At 65.0% G+C, this 14,569-nt stretch overlaps 2 protein-coding genes across 20 annotated transcripts in view; one reads left to right on the top strand and one right to left on the bottom strand.

Annotated features, from left to right (window-relative positions):
- The window catches only part of TSC2 (TSC complex subunit 2), a 40,693-nt gene extending 31,909 nt beyond the window's left edge, over positions 1–8,784 (top strand). For 11 of the 17 annotated variants that reach the window (XM_031658583.1, XM_031658582.1, XM_003916366.3 and 8 more), the window contains 13 exons: positions 260–472; positions 1,642–1,845; positions 2,479–2,547; positions 3,806–3,927; positions 4,340–4,827; positions 5,057–5,132; positions 5,336–5,428; positions 6,285–6,471; positions 6,810–6,949; positions 7,917–7,995; positions 8,145–8,236; positions 8,323–8,421; positions 8,520–8,784. In XM_031658583.1, coding sequence (XP_031514443.1) covers positions 260–472; positions 1,642–1,845; positions 2,479–2,547; positions 3,806–3,927; positions 4,340–4,827; positions 5,057–5,132; positions 5,336–5,428; positions 6,285–6,471; positions 6,810–6,949; positions 7,917–7,995; positions 8,145–8,236; positions 8,323–8,421; positions 8,520–8,684 — 2,027 coding nt within the window. In that variant the 3' untranslated portion in view covers positions 8,685–8,784. The remainder of the gene's footprint in view (positions 1–259; positions 473–1,641; positions 1,846–2,478; positions 2,548–3,805; positions 3,928–4,339; positions 4,828–5,056; positions 5,133–5,335; positions 5,429–6,284; positions 6,472–6,809; positions 6,950–7,916; positions 7,996–8,144; positions 8,237–8,322; positions 8,422–8,519) is intronic. The other 6 variants (XM_003916364.3, XM_009195707.4, XM_003916365.3 and 3 more) reach the window with 1 other exon arrangement.
- PKD1 (polycystin 1, transient receptor potential channel interacting) overlaps positions 8,777–14,569 on the bottom strand; it is an 82,744-nt gene continuing 76,951 nt past the window's right edge. For 2 of the 3 annotated variants that reach the window (XM_031658580.1, XM_031658581.1), the window contains exons 35-46: positions 14,148–14,266; positions 13,867–14,069; positions 13,600–13,794; positions 13,018–13,157; positions 12,538–12,650; positions 12,105–12,246; positions 11,839–11,964; positions 11,481–11,655; positions 10,943–11,233; positions 10,733–10,867; positions 10,349–10,654; positions 8,777–10,258 (exon numbers count right to left, since the gene is read on the bottom strand). In XM_031658580.1, coding sequence (XP_031514440.1) covers positions 9,791–10,258; positions 10,349–10,654; positions 10,733–10,867; positions 10,943–11,233; positions 11,481–11,655; positions 11,839–11,964; positions 12,105–12,246; positions 12,538–12,650; positions 13,018–13,157; positions 13,600–13,794; positions 13,867–14,069; positions 14,148–14,266 — 2,413 coding nt within the window. In that variant the 3' untranslated portion in view covers positions 8,777–9,790. The remainder of the gene's footprint in view (positions 10,259–10,348; positions 10,655–10,732; positions 10,868–10,942; positions 11,234–11,480; positions 11,656–11,838; positions 11,965–12,104; positions 12,247–12,537; positions 12,651–13,017; positions 13,158–13,599; positions 13,795–13,866; positions 14,070–14,147; positions 14,267–14,569) is intronic. The other variant, XM_031658579.1, reaches the window with a different exon arrangement.

Below are 14,569 nucleotides of genomic sequence, written 5' to 3'. Positions count from 1 at the left end.
CTTTAGCCCGGCTCAGTCCTGGAGCCTCCTCTGCTCCAGTGAGCCATGGTCTGACTGCAGGGCAGGTTCTGGGTCCCTCCCCGTGGCCCTGGGTCCACTGAGGCCAGTGCTGTGGTGGGCTGTGCTTCGAGGGCAGAGCTGCCACCCTCTCTGGCTCCCTGTGGCACCAGCCTGCCAGGCCCGGGGGAACATTCAGCTTTAGGCTGGTGGTTTTGCATCAGGTAGGTGGTGCTCACCAGTCCTCCGCCCTCCTCTTCAGGGGGCCATGCTCTGCGAGTTGGCGCCCTGGATGTGCCGGCCTCCCAGTTCCCGGGCAGTGCCGCTTCTCCAGGACCACAGACTGCACCAGCCGCGAAGCCTGAGAAGGCCTCAGCCGGCACCCGGCTTCCTGTGCAGGAGAAGACGAACCTGGCCGCCTACGTGCCCCTGCTGACCCAGGGCTGGGCGGAGATCCTGGTCCGGAGGCCCACAGGTACTGGGCGGGGCTGGCCTGGGCCCCGTCCCTCTGCCAGTCACCCACAGAGCTGTGGACACACGGGCGATTGCAGACTTGGCCCTCTTGGGGTATTTGGGGGTAACTTTTTTTCCCCCCCGAGACAGAGTCTCGCTCTGTCGTCCAGGCTGGAGTGCAGTGGCGCGATCTCGGCTCACTGCAGGCTCCGCCTCCCGGGTTCACGCCATTCTCCTGCCTCCGCCTCCCAAGTAGCTGGGACTACAGGCGCCCGCACCATGCCTGGCCAATTGTTTTGTATTTCTAGTAGAGACGGGGTTTCACCGTGTTAGCCAGGATGGTCTTGATCCCCTGACCTCGTGATCAGCCTGCCTCGGCCTCCCACAGTGCTGGGATTACAGGCGTGAGCCACCGTCTTGGCCATTTGGGGGTACTTTTAAGTCTCCAGAGGTGAGCTGTGAGGGGCGATCCAGGTGGCCGAGGTGGGGCAGGGGCCTGTAGTGAACCAAGTGGCTTCCACGGCAGAGAGTCGCCCTCCGCGCCTGGAGGTTGGAAGTCTGAGATCCAGGTGCTGCTTGGCAGGAGCTGCTTCTCAGAGGCCTCCGTCCTTGGCCTGCAGCGGCTTTTCGCCTGTGTCCTCACAGGGTCTTTCCTGGATGTCTGCGTGTTAATCTTAGGAGGAAACCAGCCGTGGCTTGGGTCCACTCTGGTGCCTTGTTAGCCTTAATTACCTTTCCTCTGAAACCCAGTCTCCAGAGACAGTCTTGTTCTGAGTTCCTGGGGTTGGGATTAAAGCACACCAACATGGGGGGCACAGCTCAGTCTCTTCCCAGAGGCAGAGGGAGGCCTGTGCAGAGGCCCAGAGCCCAGGGCCGCCTGGGTGTGGCTGAGGGGTGCGAGGAGTGGGGCTCCGGCCCTCGTGGAGGCCTTGGGTCCGGACTGTGAGGCTGTGGGCTGGAGGCTGCCGCTCACAGGTGCCTCCCCAGTCTTGGCCGAGCCTGGCCTCGGGACCGGAGCTGATGGGGGCGGCAGGGTGGTGGCCACCAGCGCTGGCTCTGACATTGTGGTCCTGAGGATCGTGGGAGGGAGCATCAGTGCAAAACCAGGGCCCAGCCAGGAGGCCTCCCGGGGGCCAGGGATGGGCATGGGGCGGCGCTGGCCTCAGGCCAAAGGTGTTACCGCCTCTGCAGGGAACACCAGCTGGCTGATGAGCCTGGAGAACCCGCTCAGCCCTTTCTCCTCGGACATCAACAACATGCCCCTGCAGGAGCTGTCCAACGCCCTCATGGCAGCTGAGCGCTTCAAGGAGCACCGGGACACAGCCCTGTACAAGTCGCTGTCGGTGCCAGCGGCCAGCACGGCCAAACCCCCTCCTCTGCCTCGCTCCAACACAGGTGAGTGGCATGGCGGGCCTCAGCATGGGCTCTGCTCCCACTGGCCTGGTGCTCCTGGTGACGGCAACATGGCTCCTCTCCGCTGAGGGCACCTACACGGCTGGGAGTGGTCCCTGGCCTGCCTCAGCACACTCATCCTCTGGTGTCTGGGAGAAGGCTGGCCTGTGGGAGGTGCCTGCCCTGCTCAGGAAACTGGAGCTGGCAATGTCAAAAGCAGTAGGGACCCTGTGGAGCCTTTGCCCAGCACCCTCCATGGGGAGTCCAGCACTGCAAGCTCCAGGAGGCTCCGCGGCAGCCTCCCTCCCTGCCTGGGCCCAGGGTTGGACACCTAGGCCCGCCTGCACACTCTCGGCCCCCACCCTACTCGGCACCGTGCTTCTCGCCAGACCCTCTGGCCCTTCTCTGTGGCTGCAGATGGCACTTAGTAGCCTAGGATGTCTACTCACGGGAAGAGGGAGGCCCAGCCCTCCTCAGGTCCGCCCGAGCAGCTTCCAGCTCTGGGCCCTGTGCGCGCCTCTGCCGGCCGCTGGCCCTGCCCTCTCTCCTCTGCAGGCACGGGGCCTGTGCTCTCTGCTCGACCTGTGTGTAGCCCCTCCTCCTGCTGACGTGGCCGCGCACGGGCTTCCCTTGCAGTGGCCTCTTTCTCCTCCCTGTACCAGTCCAGCTGCCAAGGACAGCTGCACAGGAGCGTTTCCTGGGCAGGTATTGGCGCGCCTCTCGAAGGGAAGCGGTTTGCTGCAGAGCGCCACTCTGCCTCATAGATGCTGTGCTCATCGCCTCATCCGCCCGCCCCCATGGTCCGTCTGACCTCCATTGCCCTGGGGAGCAGGTCCCGACTCGCATGAGGACGTCTGTGCAGAACGCCTTGGCTTAGCCAGCAGGATCCCCTTGACTTGATCCCTTTGTGGCTGAGCCCCGTCTCTGCGCTGTGCGAGCACGCCCAGCTTCAGGCCCGAGGGGTGGGGGTGGCCTGAGTCTCCATGGTGACATCAACTGAGCTGCAGACTCTGACGGGGGCCGGCTCTTTAGGGGGAAGCCCGCCCCGGGCCCCTGCCGAGCTGGCCTTGCCCTGGTCTGGTGGCTCCCCGGCCTCTTGTGGCTCCCCTGGCTTCTGGTGGCTCCCCGGCCTCTGGTGGCTCCCCTGGCCTCTGGAACCCACAGATGGGGCTGCGTGTGCCTCGCGTCCCAGGTTGACCAAGGGCCCTGCAGACTGACCTCTGCCTGTTACCCCCAGGCCCTGGCAGGGAGTGCTGTGACCTGCATGGTGCTCCCCTGCCAAGTCTCCACGTGTGGACAGGAGCAAGTTCGGAAGGGCTGCGTGGGACGGGCCCTGGGGCGTGTGACTGTGTGTGTGCAGGGCTGTGTGGACTCCCGGGGGCTGTGTTGGTCCCCTCTGTTGCTGCTTCTACTCCCTTTCCCTCTGCCCTGACGCTGGCACAGGAAATACTGCTTTGGGACCTCACACCCTCTCTCCTTAGTGTCCCCAGCTGTTGGTCTGGCTTGGAGGTGGAGGGTGAGCCTCTGCTCTTGGGAGCGGGCTCCCAAGTCTGTTTGCAAATAGGGACTTCCCCACGCCACGGAGTCTCTGCCTCCTTCCTCAGTTATGGAGGGCTGGTTTCAGGTGCCCCCTCTTCTAGAGCTGAGGCCCGTCTTGGGCGGAGAGTGTCTTGCCCCTGCCTACCTGGAGGCACAGGGGTGGCTGCTGGTGGACTACGGTGGGCAGAGCCGGTTGCCTGCCCATCCCCCAGGAGCTCATGCAGGAGATGTCTGTGTCAGGGTTACACCCAGGCCCTCCCAGTGTCTTCCCTGCCCGCTCGGTGGATCGCAGCAGTAAGCAGAGCCCTGGGGAGGCTCTCAGGGCTGCTGTCCCTCTGGTCAGAAGGCTGGTTCTCAGAGCCGTCTGTGAGCGCCAGGGCCTGGCCTAGCCCCACATCCAGCAGCCCCATCTGTGTCCTCCCAGACTCTGCCGTGGTCATGGAGGAGGGAAGTCCTGGCGAGGTTCCTGTGCCAGTGGAGCCCCCAGGATTGGAGGACTTTGAGGCAGCGCTAGGCGTGGACAGGCGCACAGACGCCTACAGCAGGGTGAGTGTGGCTCAGAGCCTAGACCCTCCTGAGCTGGGGGGTCTCCTTGTGGGAGGCAGGGCTCGGCGTGGGTGGGCCTGCACCCGGGGGACTGGCTCTGTGAACTTGGGCGAGATGTTCTTCAACATTCTTTGTGCACAGACGGTCTGCACTTCCCAGCCGTCCACCTGGGCCGGCCCCTGGCTGCTGGGCAGCCTGTGGTCTCGGGATGCTGATACCTCGGCTCGCACAGTGTGGGGCACAGCTGGTGGTGGTGCTGCTGCTTCACGGGTGGGGACCGTAGCCTGGTGCTTGGGCTGCTCTGTGGCCCTGGGACAGAGGACAGATAGGGCCTCTCACCACCTCCAGGGCAACCCCAGGTAGGCTTGAGGGTGCCTCCTGATGGGGTTCTCTTTGGGATGGTCCTTTCTAGTCGTCCTCAACCTCCAGCCAGGAAGAGAAGTCATTCCACGCAGAGGAGCTGGTTGCCGGGGGAATCCCCATTGAACGAGCCGTCTCCTCGGAGGGTGGCCGGCCCTCTGTGGACCTCTCCTTCCAGCCCTCACAGCCCCTGAGCAAGTCTAGCTCCTCTCCTGAGCTGCAGACCCTGCAGGACATCCTCGGGGACCCAGGGGACAAGGCCGACGTGGGCCGGCTGAGCCCTGAGGTTAAGGCCCGTTCACAGTCAGGGATCCTGGACGGGGAAAGTGCTGCCTGGCCAGCCTCGGGTGAAGACAGTCGGGGCCAGCCCGAGGGTCCCTTGCCTTCCAGCTCCCCCCGCTCGCCCAGTGGCCTCCGGCCCCGCGGTTACACCATCTCCGACTCGGCCCCATCACGCAGGGGCAGGAGGGTAGAAAGGGATGCCTTTAAGAGCAGAGCCACAGCTTCCAATGCAGAGAAAGTGCCAGGCATCAACCCCAGGTGGGCCTCTTGCTTCCGGGCGGGGCTCCTGATACCATCCTGCAGGAACCTGGTGCCTCAGTTGCCCCAGGCCGAGCAGGCTGGCGAGGGTCCTCGCCTGTGCCCTAGGACTGGCTGGAGCCCCTGGGAAGGCGGTGGAGTGGGAGATGGCCAGGTTCTGTTCCTCCCTGGGCTGTGGCTGCCCTGGCCAGGCCTTCACCTGGGTGCCCACTGTCTCCTCCCCGTGCAGTTTCGTGTTCCTGCAGCTCTACCATTCGCCTTTCTTTGGTGACGAGTCAAACAAGCCAATCCTGCTGCCCAATGAGGTAGGCGTGGCCTCCCTCTCCTGCAGTCTGCTGGAGCTTTGTGGCTCTGGGGAATGGTGGGGGCCCAGCTCTGCTGCTCAGAGCTCAAGCTTACAGGGGGCTCTAGCCTCGGCTCCCTGTGGCAGCCTGCTGTGACCAGCCTGGGTGGGGTGGCTTCCCATGGACAGGCATCTGGGGCTCAGACAGGGCTCTGTGTGCCACAGTCACAGTCCTTTGAGCGGTCGGTGCAGCTCCTCGACCAGATCCCATCATACGACACCCACAAGATCGCCGTCCTGTATGTGGGAGAAGGCCAGGTGAGGCTGCAGGGCCAACCTAGGTGCCTGGATAGGGCCAGCTGGGCCTCAAGCCTGCAGGGGGTGGGAGTCTGGGCCCCCTACGCTCCGCGGAGCTCAACACTGCTGGGTACCCTAGAGCATGAAGTGCTCATTGAGCTCCATGCCACATGCTGCTCTGAGTGCTGGGGACCCAGACGCGAGTGACAGGTCAGCGTGTGAGCACCCGGCACGCCAAGGAGTCGGAAGGACTGGGCGGGTGGCACCGGTCGCGGGGCTGGGGAGGGTGCTATTGGTCAGTGAGCTGACAGCTGAGTGGTGAGGGAGAGGGCAGGGGGAGCCTGCATAAGGGGTAGGGGCATCCTGCACAGCAGCAGCAGGTGCAGAGGCCGGGGGCACCCTGCCCAGCGGGAGCATCTGTGCTGGGCGAGCACAGTAGCCGATAGGGTAGGCAGCCTCAGTGCCCTAGAGGCTGCACCTTCATCCCAAGGGAAAGGGCAGGGCCTGGGTTGCTTCTGACTCAGCCGAGTCTTAATGAGTCCCTCCTGCTGTGTGGCTCGTGGAGGTGGGTGGTGACGGTCTCTGTGGGAGCACAGTAGGCCCCTGGGGGCAGGCTGCTGAGGAGCTAGGGCCCTGGCTGTGCTTTGAGGGTGGAGCTCCCTGATTTTGCTGGCCAGGCATACACAGGGCTGAGGGAAGAGAGGGGGTCAAGGATGACACTTGGTGTCTGGCCTGGGTGGCTGCTGGAATGAATGGTCCCGTCTGCCTCAGGGATCAGAGTGGGGCTCCCGGCAGAGCCCACTGGGCACCCCCACTCTCTGCGGGGCGGGGCCCGGCCCGGGAGTGATGCCACCTTGCCTCTCCTCTCTTCCCACAGAGCAATAGTGAGCTCGCCATCCTGTCCAACGAGCATGGCTCCTACAGGTACACGGAGTTCCTGACGGGCCTGGGCCGGCTCATCGAGCTCAAGGACTGCCAGCCAGACAAGGTGTACCTGGGAGGCCTGGACGTGTGTGGTGAGGACGGCCAGTTCACCTACTGCTGGCACGACGACATCATGCAAGGTGTGGCCTGACCCCCACCCACTCCTGCTGCCCCACGCCTCGGGGCACGGCTCCTATCTGGTCCATGGGGCATGGCCCCGGCATCCCCACCCGCTCCAGCTCCCCACGCTTCAGGGTCCGAGCTCAGCAGCATGGGCGTGGAGGCAGTGATGGGGCTGGTGGCTTTGCTTCCCAAGGCCCTGCCCCTGGGGAAGGGCCGAGGGCCACTGGCTAGGCACCAGAGGACGTGGCCCCGCAGGCCCCCGAACCCCTGGAGGAGTCAGGAGGTGCCCCCGGTGCTGGGCACAAAGGGCCTCAGTACTGGCCCCACAAACCCATCTGGCTCTGCTCACCTGCAGCCGTCTTCCACATTGCCACCCTGATGCCCACCAAGGACGTGGACAAGCATCGTTGCGACAAGAAGCGCCACCTGGGCAATGATTTCGTGTCCATTGTCTACAATGACTCTGGCGAGGACTTCAAGCTCGGCACCATCAAGGTGAGTGAGGGGCTGTCAGTGGGGCTGGGTCCCAGGCAGGTGCGTGCTACTGTGTCCTGGGTTGGTGGGGGGTCCTCCCTGAGCTTTGGTCACAAGGAGCATGAGGAGAAGCCGCAGTGCTCAGGGCCCCATGGGCATGAGCTTCAAGCCCTGAGCCTGAGTTGCATCATCTGTGCCATGGAGCCTGTGGCCCCTGCTGCTGGGGTTTTGTCAGGAGTAACTGGCAAGTGCAGACTGGGTGTGCTGGGTGGGCACAGTATAGTTGGTGCTTCCTGTCTGCCCGGCGCGGCCCTTGGGCCCCCAGTCTCCCCAGTGGCAGCTGTCAGGCCACTCGCTTGGTTACCGCCACGCACCACTAGGCAGCAACCAGCATCAGCCTCTTCTGGAGGTGGGCTGGGTTGGCCAGTGTCACAGAGCATGTCCTGGGTGCTCTGTCCGGTGAGCCCCAGCGTGGCAGGGAGAGCTGGCATGGCCCAGGCAGGGCAGGTGGGCTGGAGGCCTCACTCCAAGGGCCCCAGGACCCTGAGGCAGCCACTGAACCAAAACCCTGGGGCTGCTAGTCAGAGTCCAGGAGGGGTAGGAGCATAGCGAAGGCGGGCCCAGCCAGATGCCAAGACGATCAATGGGGGACATCCCAGAGGCTGAGGAGGGTGTGGTGGTGCTGAGATGGGGTACACGGCACCCTTCATGGCTGGGCAGACGGATTTGGACGTATGCAGACACGCTGGGGGCCCTAGCAAGTAGAGGTGCCCCGCTGTGGCTGCAGCAAATGTGGGTGCTGGGCCCAGGTGTGGAGGGGGCTTGGCCTGTGGGAGGCCAAACACAGCCCCGCTGCCGGAGGGGAAAGTTCAGGGGCAGATGCTGCCCATGGAGCCGACAAGCGTCTAGCAGTGCAGCCAGGCAGTGGCTGAGAGCAGCCCTCAGCACACGGTGTGTGCGGGGATGACCCCTTCTCTTGTCCGGGCAGGGCCAGTTCAACTTTGTCCACGTGATCATCACCCCGCTGGACTATGAGTGCAACCTGGTGTCCCTGCAGTGCAGGAAAGGTGGGCCCGGGTGGGGCTGGGCAGTGCAGGAAAGGTGGGGCCAGGGTGGGGCCGGTGTCCCTGCAGTGCAGGAAAGGTAGGGTTGGGGGGGGACTGGGCAGGGTGGCGCCAAGGGCCCTGGGCCTGGCATGACCACCAAGTCTCCCCAGACATGGAGGGCCTTGTGGACACCAGCGTGGCCAAGATCGTGTCTGACCGCAACCTGCCTTTTGTGGCCCGTCAGATGGCCCTGCATGCAAACGTGAGTGGGGGCAGGTCCAGGCGTGAGGTGGTGGGACAGGCCCAAGTGCCACCTGAGAGCGAGCTCACCCCTGCCTACGTCCCTAGATGGCCTCACAGGTGCACCACAGCCGCTCCAACCCCACCGACATCTACCCCTCCAAGTGGATTGCCCGGCTCCGCCACATCAAGAGACTCCGCCAGCGGGTAGGGAAGATGGGGCTGCCCAGGCTGTGGGGCGGGCGGGTGGGCAGAGCGGGTGCCACGCCTCCTGGACTTGCTGCCCAAGCTGCCTCTGCCTTCAGATCTGCGAGGAAGCCGCCTACTCCAACCCCAGCCTGCCTCTGGTGCACCCCCCATCCCATACCAAAGGGCCTGCACAGACTCCAGCCGAGCCCACGCCTGGCTACGAGATGGGCCAGCGGAAGCGCCTCATCTCCTCCGTGGAGGACTTCACCGAGTTCGTGTGAGGCTGGGGCCCTCCCTGCTGCGCCCGCCCTGGACAGTATTTTGTGTCAGTGAAATAAAGTCCTCTCGCTGGTGCACAGACAGAGGCACAGGCTGCAGTCAGACAGCGCTTTTATTGACTTTGTCTGCTTGGTGCGGGGGTTGGGTGGGAGGAGGTTGAGGCTCTAGCAGCAGCCGTGCCCGCAGAAGTGGTACACAAAAGCAGGCGCAGCCAACTCCGAGGGCCCTGGGGCTGCCCGGGCCACACAGCACACACGCGCACACACGCACACGCTCACCTTCCTCCACCCTGGGAGCCAGCCACCAGGAGGAGTCTTTTTCTCTAACCACCCTGGGGTCCTCTGACATGCCTAGTCCTGCTTCTTGCCCAGACCCGATGCCAGCAGGCCTGGGCGCTGCTCTCTCGCTACCTGGCCTAGAGCAAGAAGGATGACAAGGCCTCGGGGGTGATGAGAGTGCCTGGGGGACAGCTGTGCCCCCAGCACTGGCCCAGGGCCATGGTCGCATCCAAGCAGCAGCCGGGCTGCCGTAGCCCCGCCACACCTACCAAGGTGTTGGGGAGGCCAGCTCTGGGTGCAGGGCCCACTTTCAGCTGCCAGGCCCCTCAGCCCTAGTGAAAATAGTGACATACAAAAATATATACATTTTAACACCATATAAATTACTGACACGAGACACAGTGAGACGATGCGGGGAGTACGGTAGGAACAGGAGAGGTAATAACTTAGGGGCAGGGTGGCGGCGGCGCAGGCTAACCCTCCCTGAAGCCAGCAGCCTTAGCGATGGGGGACATCTGCCCAGGGGGTGGGGCCGGGCACAGCCCGCTGTACCTGAGGACTCGGGCAAATAAATTAGCATCTCAGAGGCTAGAAAACATCCAATACTGCTGTGTCCTCCCCCAGGGAGCCGGGGAGGGGACCCTGGGTCCTGGTTGGACACACAGCCTCTTTAAAGTGCTGAAGCCCACAGGCAGACAGACACCCCTGCCTGCTCTCTGGGGAACCTGCGTGCAGCCATTCTGCCTGGCCCGAGGCCTTGAGGGTGGCAGAAGGTAATACTGAGCGGTGTCCACTCTGACTCCACAGCCCATCCCCACCAGGGAACGGGCCTAAGTGCTGCTGGGGTGGACCTTGTTCTTGACCCACAGAGGTGTCCTGCTGGGGCCAGTGGCCAGGTCCACACCTCGACTGGCCCGGGCCAGGCGGCTGGGCAGTGCTGGCCGCAGGCCCGGGGATGGGCCACGGGAAGGTCCGGCGGGGGCCCGGCTGCTCCTGCGGCCTTGCAGGCTGTGCAGCTGCTGCTCCAGCTGGTAGACGTCCTCTGTGGCCTGGTTGAGTCGGTCAAACTGGGTGAGCAGGGCCTCGAACACGGCTTGGAGGCGGGAGGGCTCGGGCTCACTCCTCGTCCCCAGCCGGCCCAGGCTCACGCTCAGCCCATCCAGCTGGCTGGAGGAGGTGGAGGGGTGCGACGCATCGGAGCCAGCGCTGGGTGGGGGCACATCCGGGGATACCTTGGAGCCCCTGGAGGAGCGAGAGGGCAGCGGTTCCATCCCTTCAAAGCGGACTTTGTGGCGGAACTGGGGGCGGCACAGGGGCTCAGTCAGTCCGGCTGCACCCTGGGCAGAGCCCAGGGCGTGTCCCTCTCCCCCCCACTGGGCCGTACCCACCTCCTTGACCTTGCTGAGGCCCATCCAGAGGCGCAGCCTGCGCAGGAACAGTTCCACCATCTCGTAGTCCTGGGGCTCCCAGGCCGGCCGATACAGTTCTCCACGCAGGGCGTGGTAGCGCCACCGGAGGATGACAGCCCCCAGCCGTAGGGCGCCCCACAGCCGCAGCACCCAGAGCCCCACACACAGCAGTGGTGACAGGTGCCAGGACTCGGCAGGACACAGGGTAGAGAGCCCGGTCCCAGAGCACAGCACCAGCAAGGCCTGGGCCACACTCCAGAGGGAGTCCACGCAGGAGGACACGAGCTGCGGGGAAGGCGGCATCAGTGAGGGCGTGCAGCCGAGCTGAGCTAAGGGGCTCTCCCCGGCCGCGCAGTCACCTACCAGAACGGCCAGCTGGGCGTAGGCTACCCCGAGCACCACCAGGCCCAAGGTGGCCCCCAGGAGCTCAGGCAGAGCCCGGAATAACGTCTTTCCAAAGACGGACCACTGGCGCACGAAGCGTAGCTGCTGAGCGGCCTGCGGACAAGGGGTCCGTCAGCTTGCAGCCCTGGGGTCTGCGCCCAGCCCCGCGCCCACCGGCCCCGCCCTTACCTTGACCAAGAGCAGGAAAAGCAGCGAGGCCGCCAGGCCACGGGCTGCGGAGCTCAGCTGCGCCACCTGGTCGAAGCTGGTGAAGCGGCGTGGGCGGCCGCGCACGAAGCGGGTCCACTGGCGGTCGGCGGCGCCCAGCTGGGCGAGGCGTACCAGCGCCGTGGCCGCCGTCAGCACCACCAGTAGCCACCGTGCCCAGGCCCTGGGTCGCAACACACGCCAGCACCCTTCCCTGTGCCAAGTACGGGCCTCGGCCACCGCGAAATGCAGCGCGAACAGCAACAGGCACACCTGTGGGGGGCGGGGTCAGGAGGGGGGGCGGGGTCCTGCGAGGGGTGGGGCGCTGCCGGGGTGGGATCCTGCGAGGGGTGGGCTGGGCCGGGGTGGGATCCCGCGAGGGGTGGGCCGGCCGGGTGGGATCCTGGCGAGGGGTGGGCGCCTGCCGGGTGGGATCCTACAGGTGGGGCGCCGTCGGGCGTGGCCCTGGCGGGGTGAAGGCCGGGTGGGAGGATCGGGGCCTGACCGGGGGCGGGCGTACCGAGGTGAGCAGAGGCAGCGATAGGCCCGCGCTGAGGCGGCGCAGCGCAAAGGGGCGGACGCTGAGAGCGGCCAGGGCGCGGCCGGCCGCCGGAAACTCGAGGCGCAGCGTGACGGCGGCGTGCAGCCCCACGGCCGGGCTGTAGCGCGTGAGCTCCACGAACACAGCGCGGCTCCTGCGCAGAGGGTGCGGGTCACTAGGAGAAGGTGGCAGGGCGGAAGCTTCGGGGACCACGCAGTACAGGCGTGGCTGAGGGGCTGTGGAAGCCTCCTAGGCCAGCGGGGGCCTGAGGGGTAAGGGTGGGCTCTTGGCTGGTGACTGCAGCCACCCTGGAGAGGGCAGGGGAGGGAGCTCCCACCTGTTGTCCAGCCAGTTGTGCAGCTGCAGGAATCGCAGCCGGTCGCGGCTCTCCTCCAGGCTCAGGCCCAGCTCCTGCACGTAGCCCCCGCTGTCATACACTGCACAGGAGCCCCAGGACCATGCCCTGTCGGAGAGGGGTGGCGTTGGTGCCGCACCCCAGCCCTTCCGGCACCCCTGAGCCAGGCTGGTCAAGAGGCCGGGGCACTCCTGGAGAACTACTCCCTTGTCCTTGGCACAGACGCCTGGGGCCCTCGCTCTGCTCACCCCAGCAGATCCGGTGCAGAGTAAGCCCATGTCCCCGAGCCATTGTGAGGACTCTCCCAGCCAACGTCGTAGTCGCTGGTGCTGAAGCCTCCCGCAGCTGAACAAGTGTGGACCCTGGGGCCGGGAGGGTCTGGGCAGAGTGCTGAAACACACAGAGTCCCGGGCCGGGACCAGGGCGTCAGCAAAACCCAATAGGCGTGCTTCCTGCTGGCCAGCTCGCCTGAGCTCTGGTTCCGCACCACCCCAGAGAACCCTCCCAGCAGCCATGAATTAGACAATGTTACCATCTCTACTATACAGAGAAGGAAACTGCGGTGTCAAGAGAGCAAAGGTCACACAGCTAGGGAGCAGAGCTGATGCCAGAGTTCCGCTGAAGGCTGCTCTCTGGACAAGAGGAAGGATTTAAGTCTTGGGGCACCCCCTGCCAGCTCACCTTCCTGCAGCCGCACCTGCCGCAGCCGTGGAGGCCCCAGCTCTGGGCTGGACTGGTTCCCATGGACATAGGGCAGCAGCACGTGCGCCATCCATGGCCAGAGCTCCTCAGACCTGCCACAGCACCAGACACAGTCACGTGCTCCAGCCCCCACTGCCCTATGCCCGCCTGGAGTGAGTGGCCACTACAGACCCAGGGAACATGGCTCCCACTTCCCTGCTGGCCACGGCTAGACCTGGGCTCCTCAGCCTTATCCTGCGGACGTTCTGGGGCAGAGAGTTCTCTGTCATGGTCCCATCCTGTGCACTGCAGGGCACGGAGCTGTTTCCCTTGCCTCTGCCCACTGATGCCAGCAGCACCAACCTCCAGTTCTGGCAACCAAAAAGGTATCTACATATTTCCACATGTCCCCTTGGATCTAGCTGGACTAAGGGCAAAACCAAAGCCCAGGAGACAGACCAGTACACCAGGTGCCCGTACCGCGTGATGGCCAGGAAGGTCCGGCTGTGCAGTTCCTGCTTGATGGCGCTCTGCAGACGGTAGGCGTGCCCATGGCACGAGGCATCCCCATAGCTGGCCAGCAGCGTCACCAGCAGAAAAAGCATGTACACCAGGAGGCTCTGGTGGACAGAGGGCCCTGTGGTCAGCCTGGCCCCAGCCCAGTGACAGCAGGGCTTTGGCCACAGCTGGGGCCCCCACAGCTACCGCAGGTGCAGCTGCAGAAAGGTGAGCTGGCAGGGGGCGCCCCAAGACTTTACCTGGCTAAGTAACGGCAGCACATACCCTGCCCGGGACCCCACCTGGGGGCAGACACACAGGCCACTGCAGCGGTGCTTAGGGGCCTTCAGGGTGAGACAGGAGTGGGCATTGGAGCTGGGCCCTGGCAGGGACTGCAGCAGCAAATGGAGGGCATAGGGTAGGAGGGAGTCCTGGCAGAGGCTGCAGAGCCTTGAACCCCCAAGGGCCTTCTAGGTGAGGAAAGGGGGACGACAGTGTCCCGCATACATGGGTGGGAGGTAGGAAAAAGGAGGTGGAGGTGGCACAGGCCACACCCGGGCTCACCCGCAGCATGCCGTGTAGCCTCTTGACCTTTCGGGCTTCCTCCTTGGCCAGGAAGAGTGCAAAGCCGTGGGGGGGGCGTACACGTGGCACACGTGCGCACACGGGCGTCACAGCCGGGCTCTCCACCAGGGTGTCATCTTCATCAGGGTGCAGCCGCTTGGCCACCAGTGAGAAGTACAGTGCTTCCAGCAAGACCTGGGGAGGGGGTGGCTTCAGAGGGGTCCCCCGTGTTGAAGGCCTGCAGCCTACCCCTGACAGCCCCCTCACCTTCAGCGGCTCCCAGCCGAGGAATGAAGCCAGGAAGCTGGTGGTGCTGGACAAGAGCCACGCAACACTCACACCCGGGGGGAAGCCGACACCCACCCACCCTGAGACAGCCACAGCCACAGCCACCAGGAGCAGGCTGAGCCCGTGGGCCAGGGAGGTGCACCAGGCCGGCAGCAGGCGCTTCCGCAGACCCTCCACCAGTCCTGGGAAAGCAGAGACAGACCTGTGACAGGCAGCTAACAGGGAGGGGCTGGGGGCATCCCAGGCCTACGCAAGCGCACCTGTCCTGGAGAGCCTCGCTGCCTGGGGCCGTTCCCAGGTCAGGCCCGGGCTGGGCGGCCCCAGCTCGCCCAGCCTCTGCAGCTCCAGCGTCTCTGTCTTCTCCCCAGGAGTGCTGGACCTGGGGGACATGGTGGGCCGTGAATTCATTCCAGCCTCCAGCAGGCAGTGGCAGCCAAGCCCATGCTAATCTGGGCAGGCAGTTTCTTGACCCTCTCGGGTCATGGGGTCCCCCCACAAAGAGACGGAAGACCCTACCCCAAATGAGAGTGGGAGTGGTGCTAGGAGCCAGGGAACCAAGAGCCACTCCAGGCGCCAAAGCCAGGTGTCTGCCTGTGTCCCTCTCCCACTCACTTTCTGCTGATAAACCCATCGCCTGCAGCCTGACTAGCCGCCCCTACAGCCGCACACGGCCTCTCAGGGC

The sequence above is a fragment of the Papio anubis genome, chromosome 18 (assembly GCF_008728515.1).
Source record: "Papio anubis isolate 15944 chromosome 18, Panubis1.0, whole genome shotgun sequence".
Taxonomy (NCBI): domain Eukaryota; kingdom Metazoa; phylum Chordata; class Mammalia; order Primates; family Cercopithecidae; genus Papio; species Papio anubis.
The sequence above is the reverse complement of the archived record's forward strand: the minus strand, read 5'-3'. Positions and strand labels throughout refer to the sequence as shown.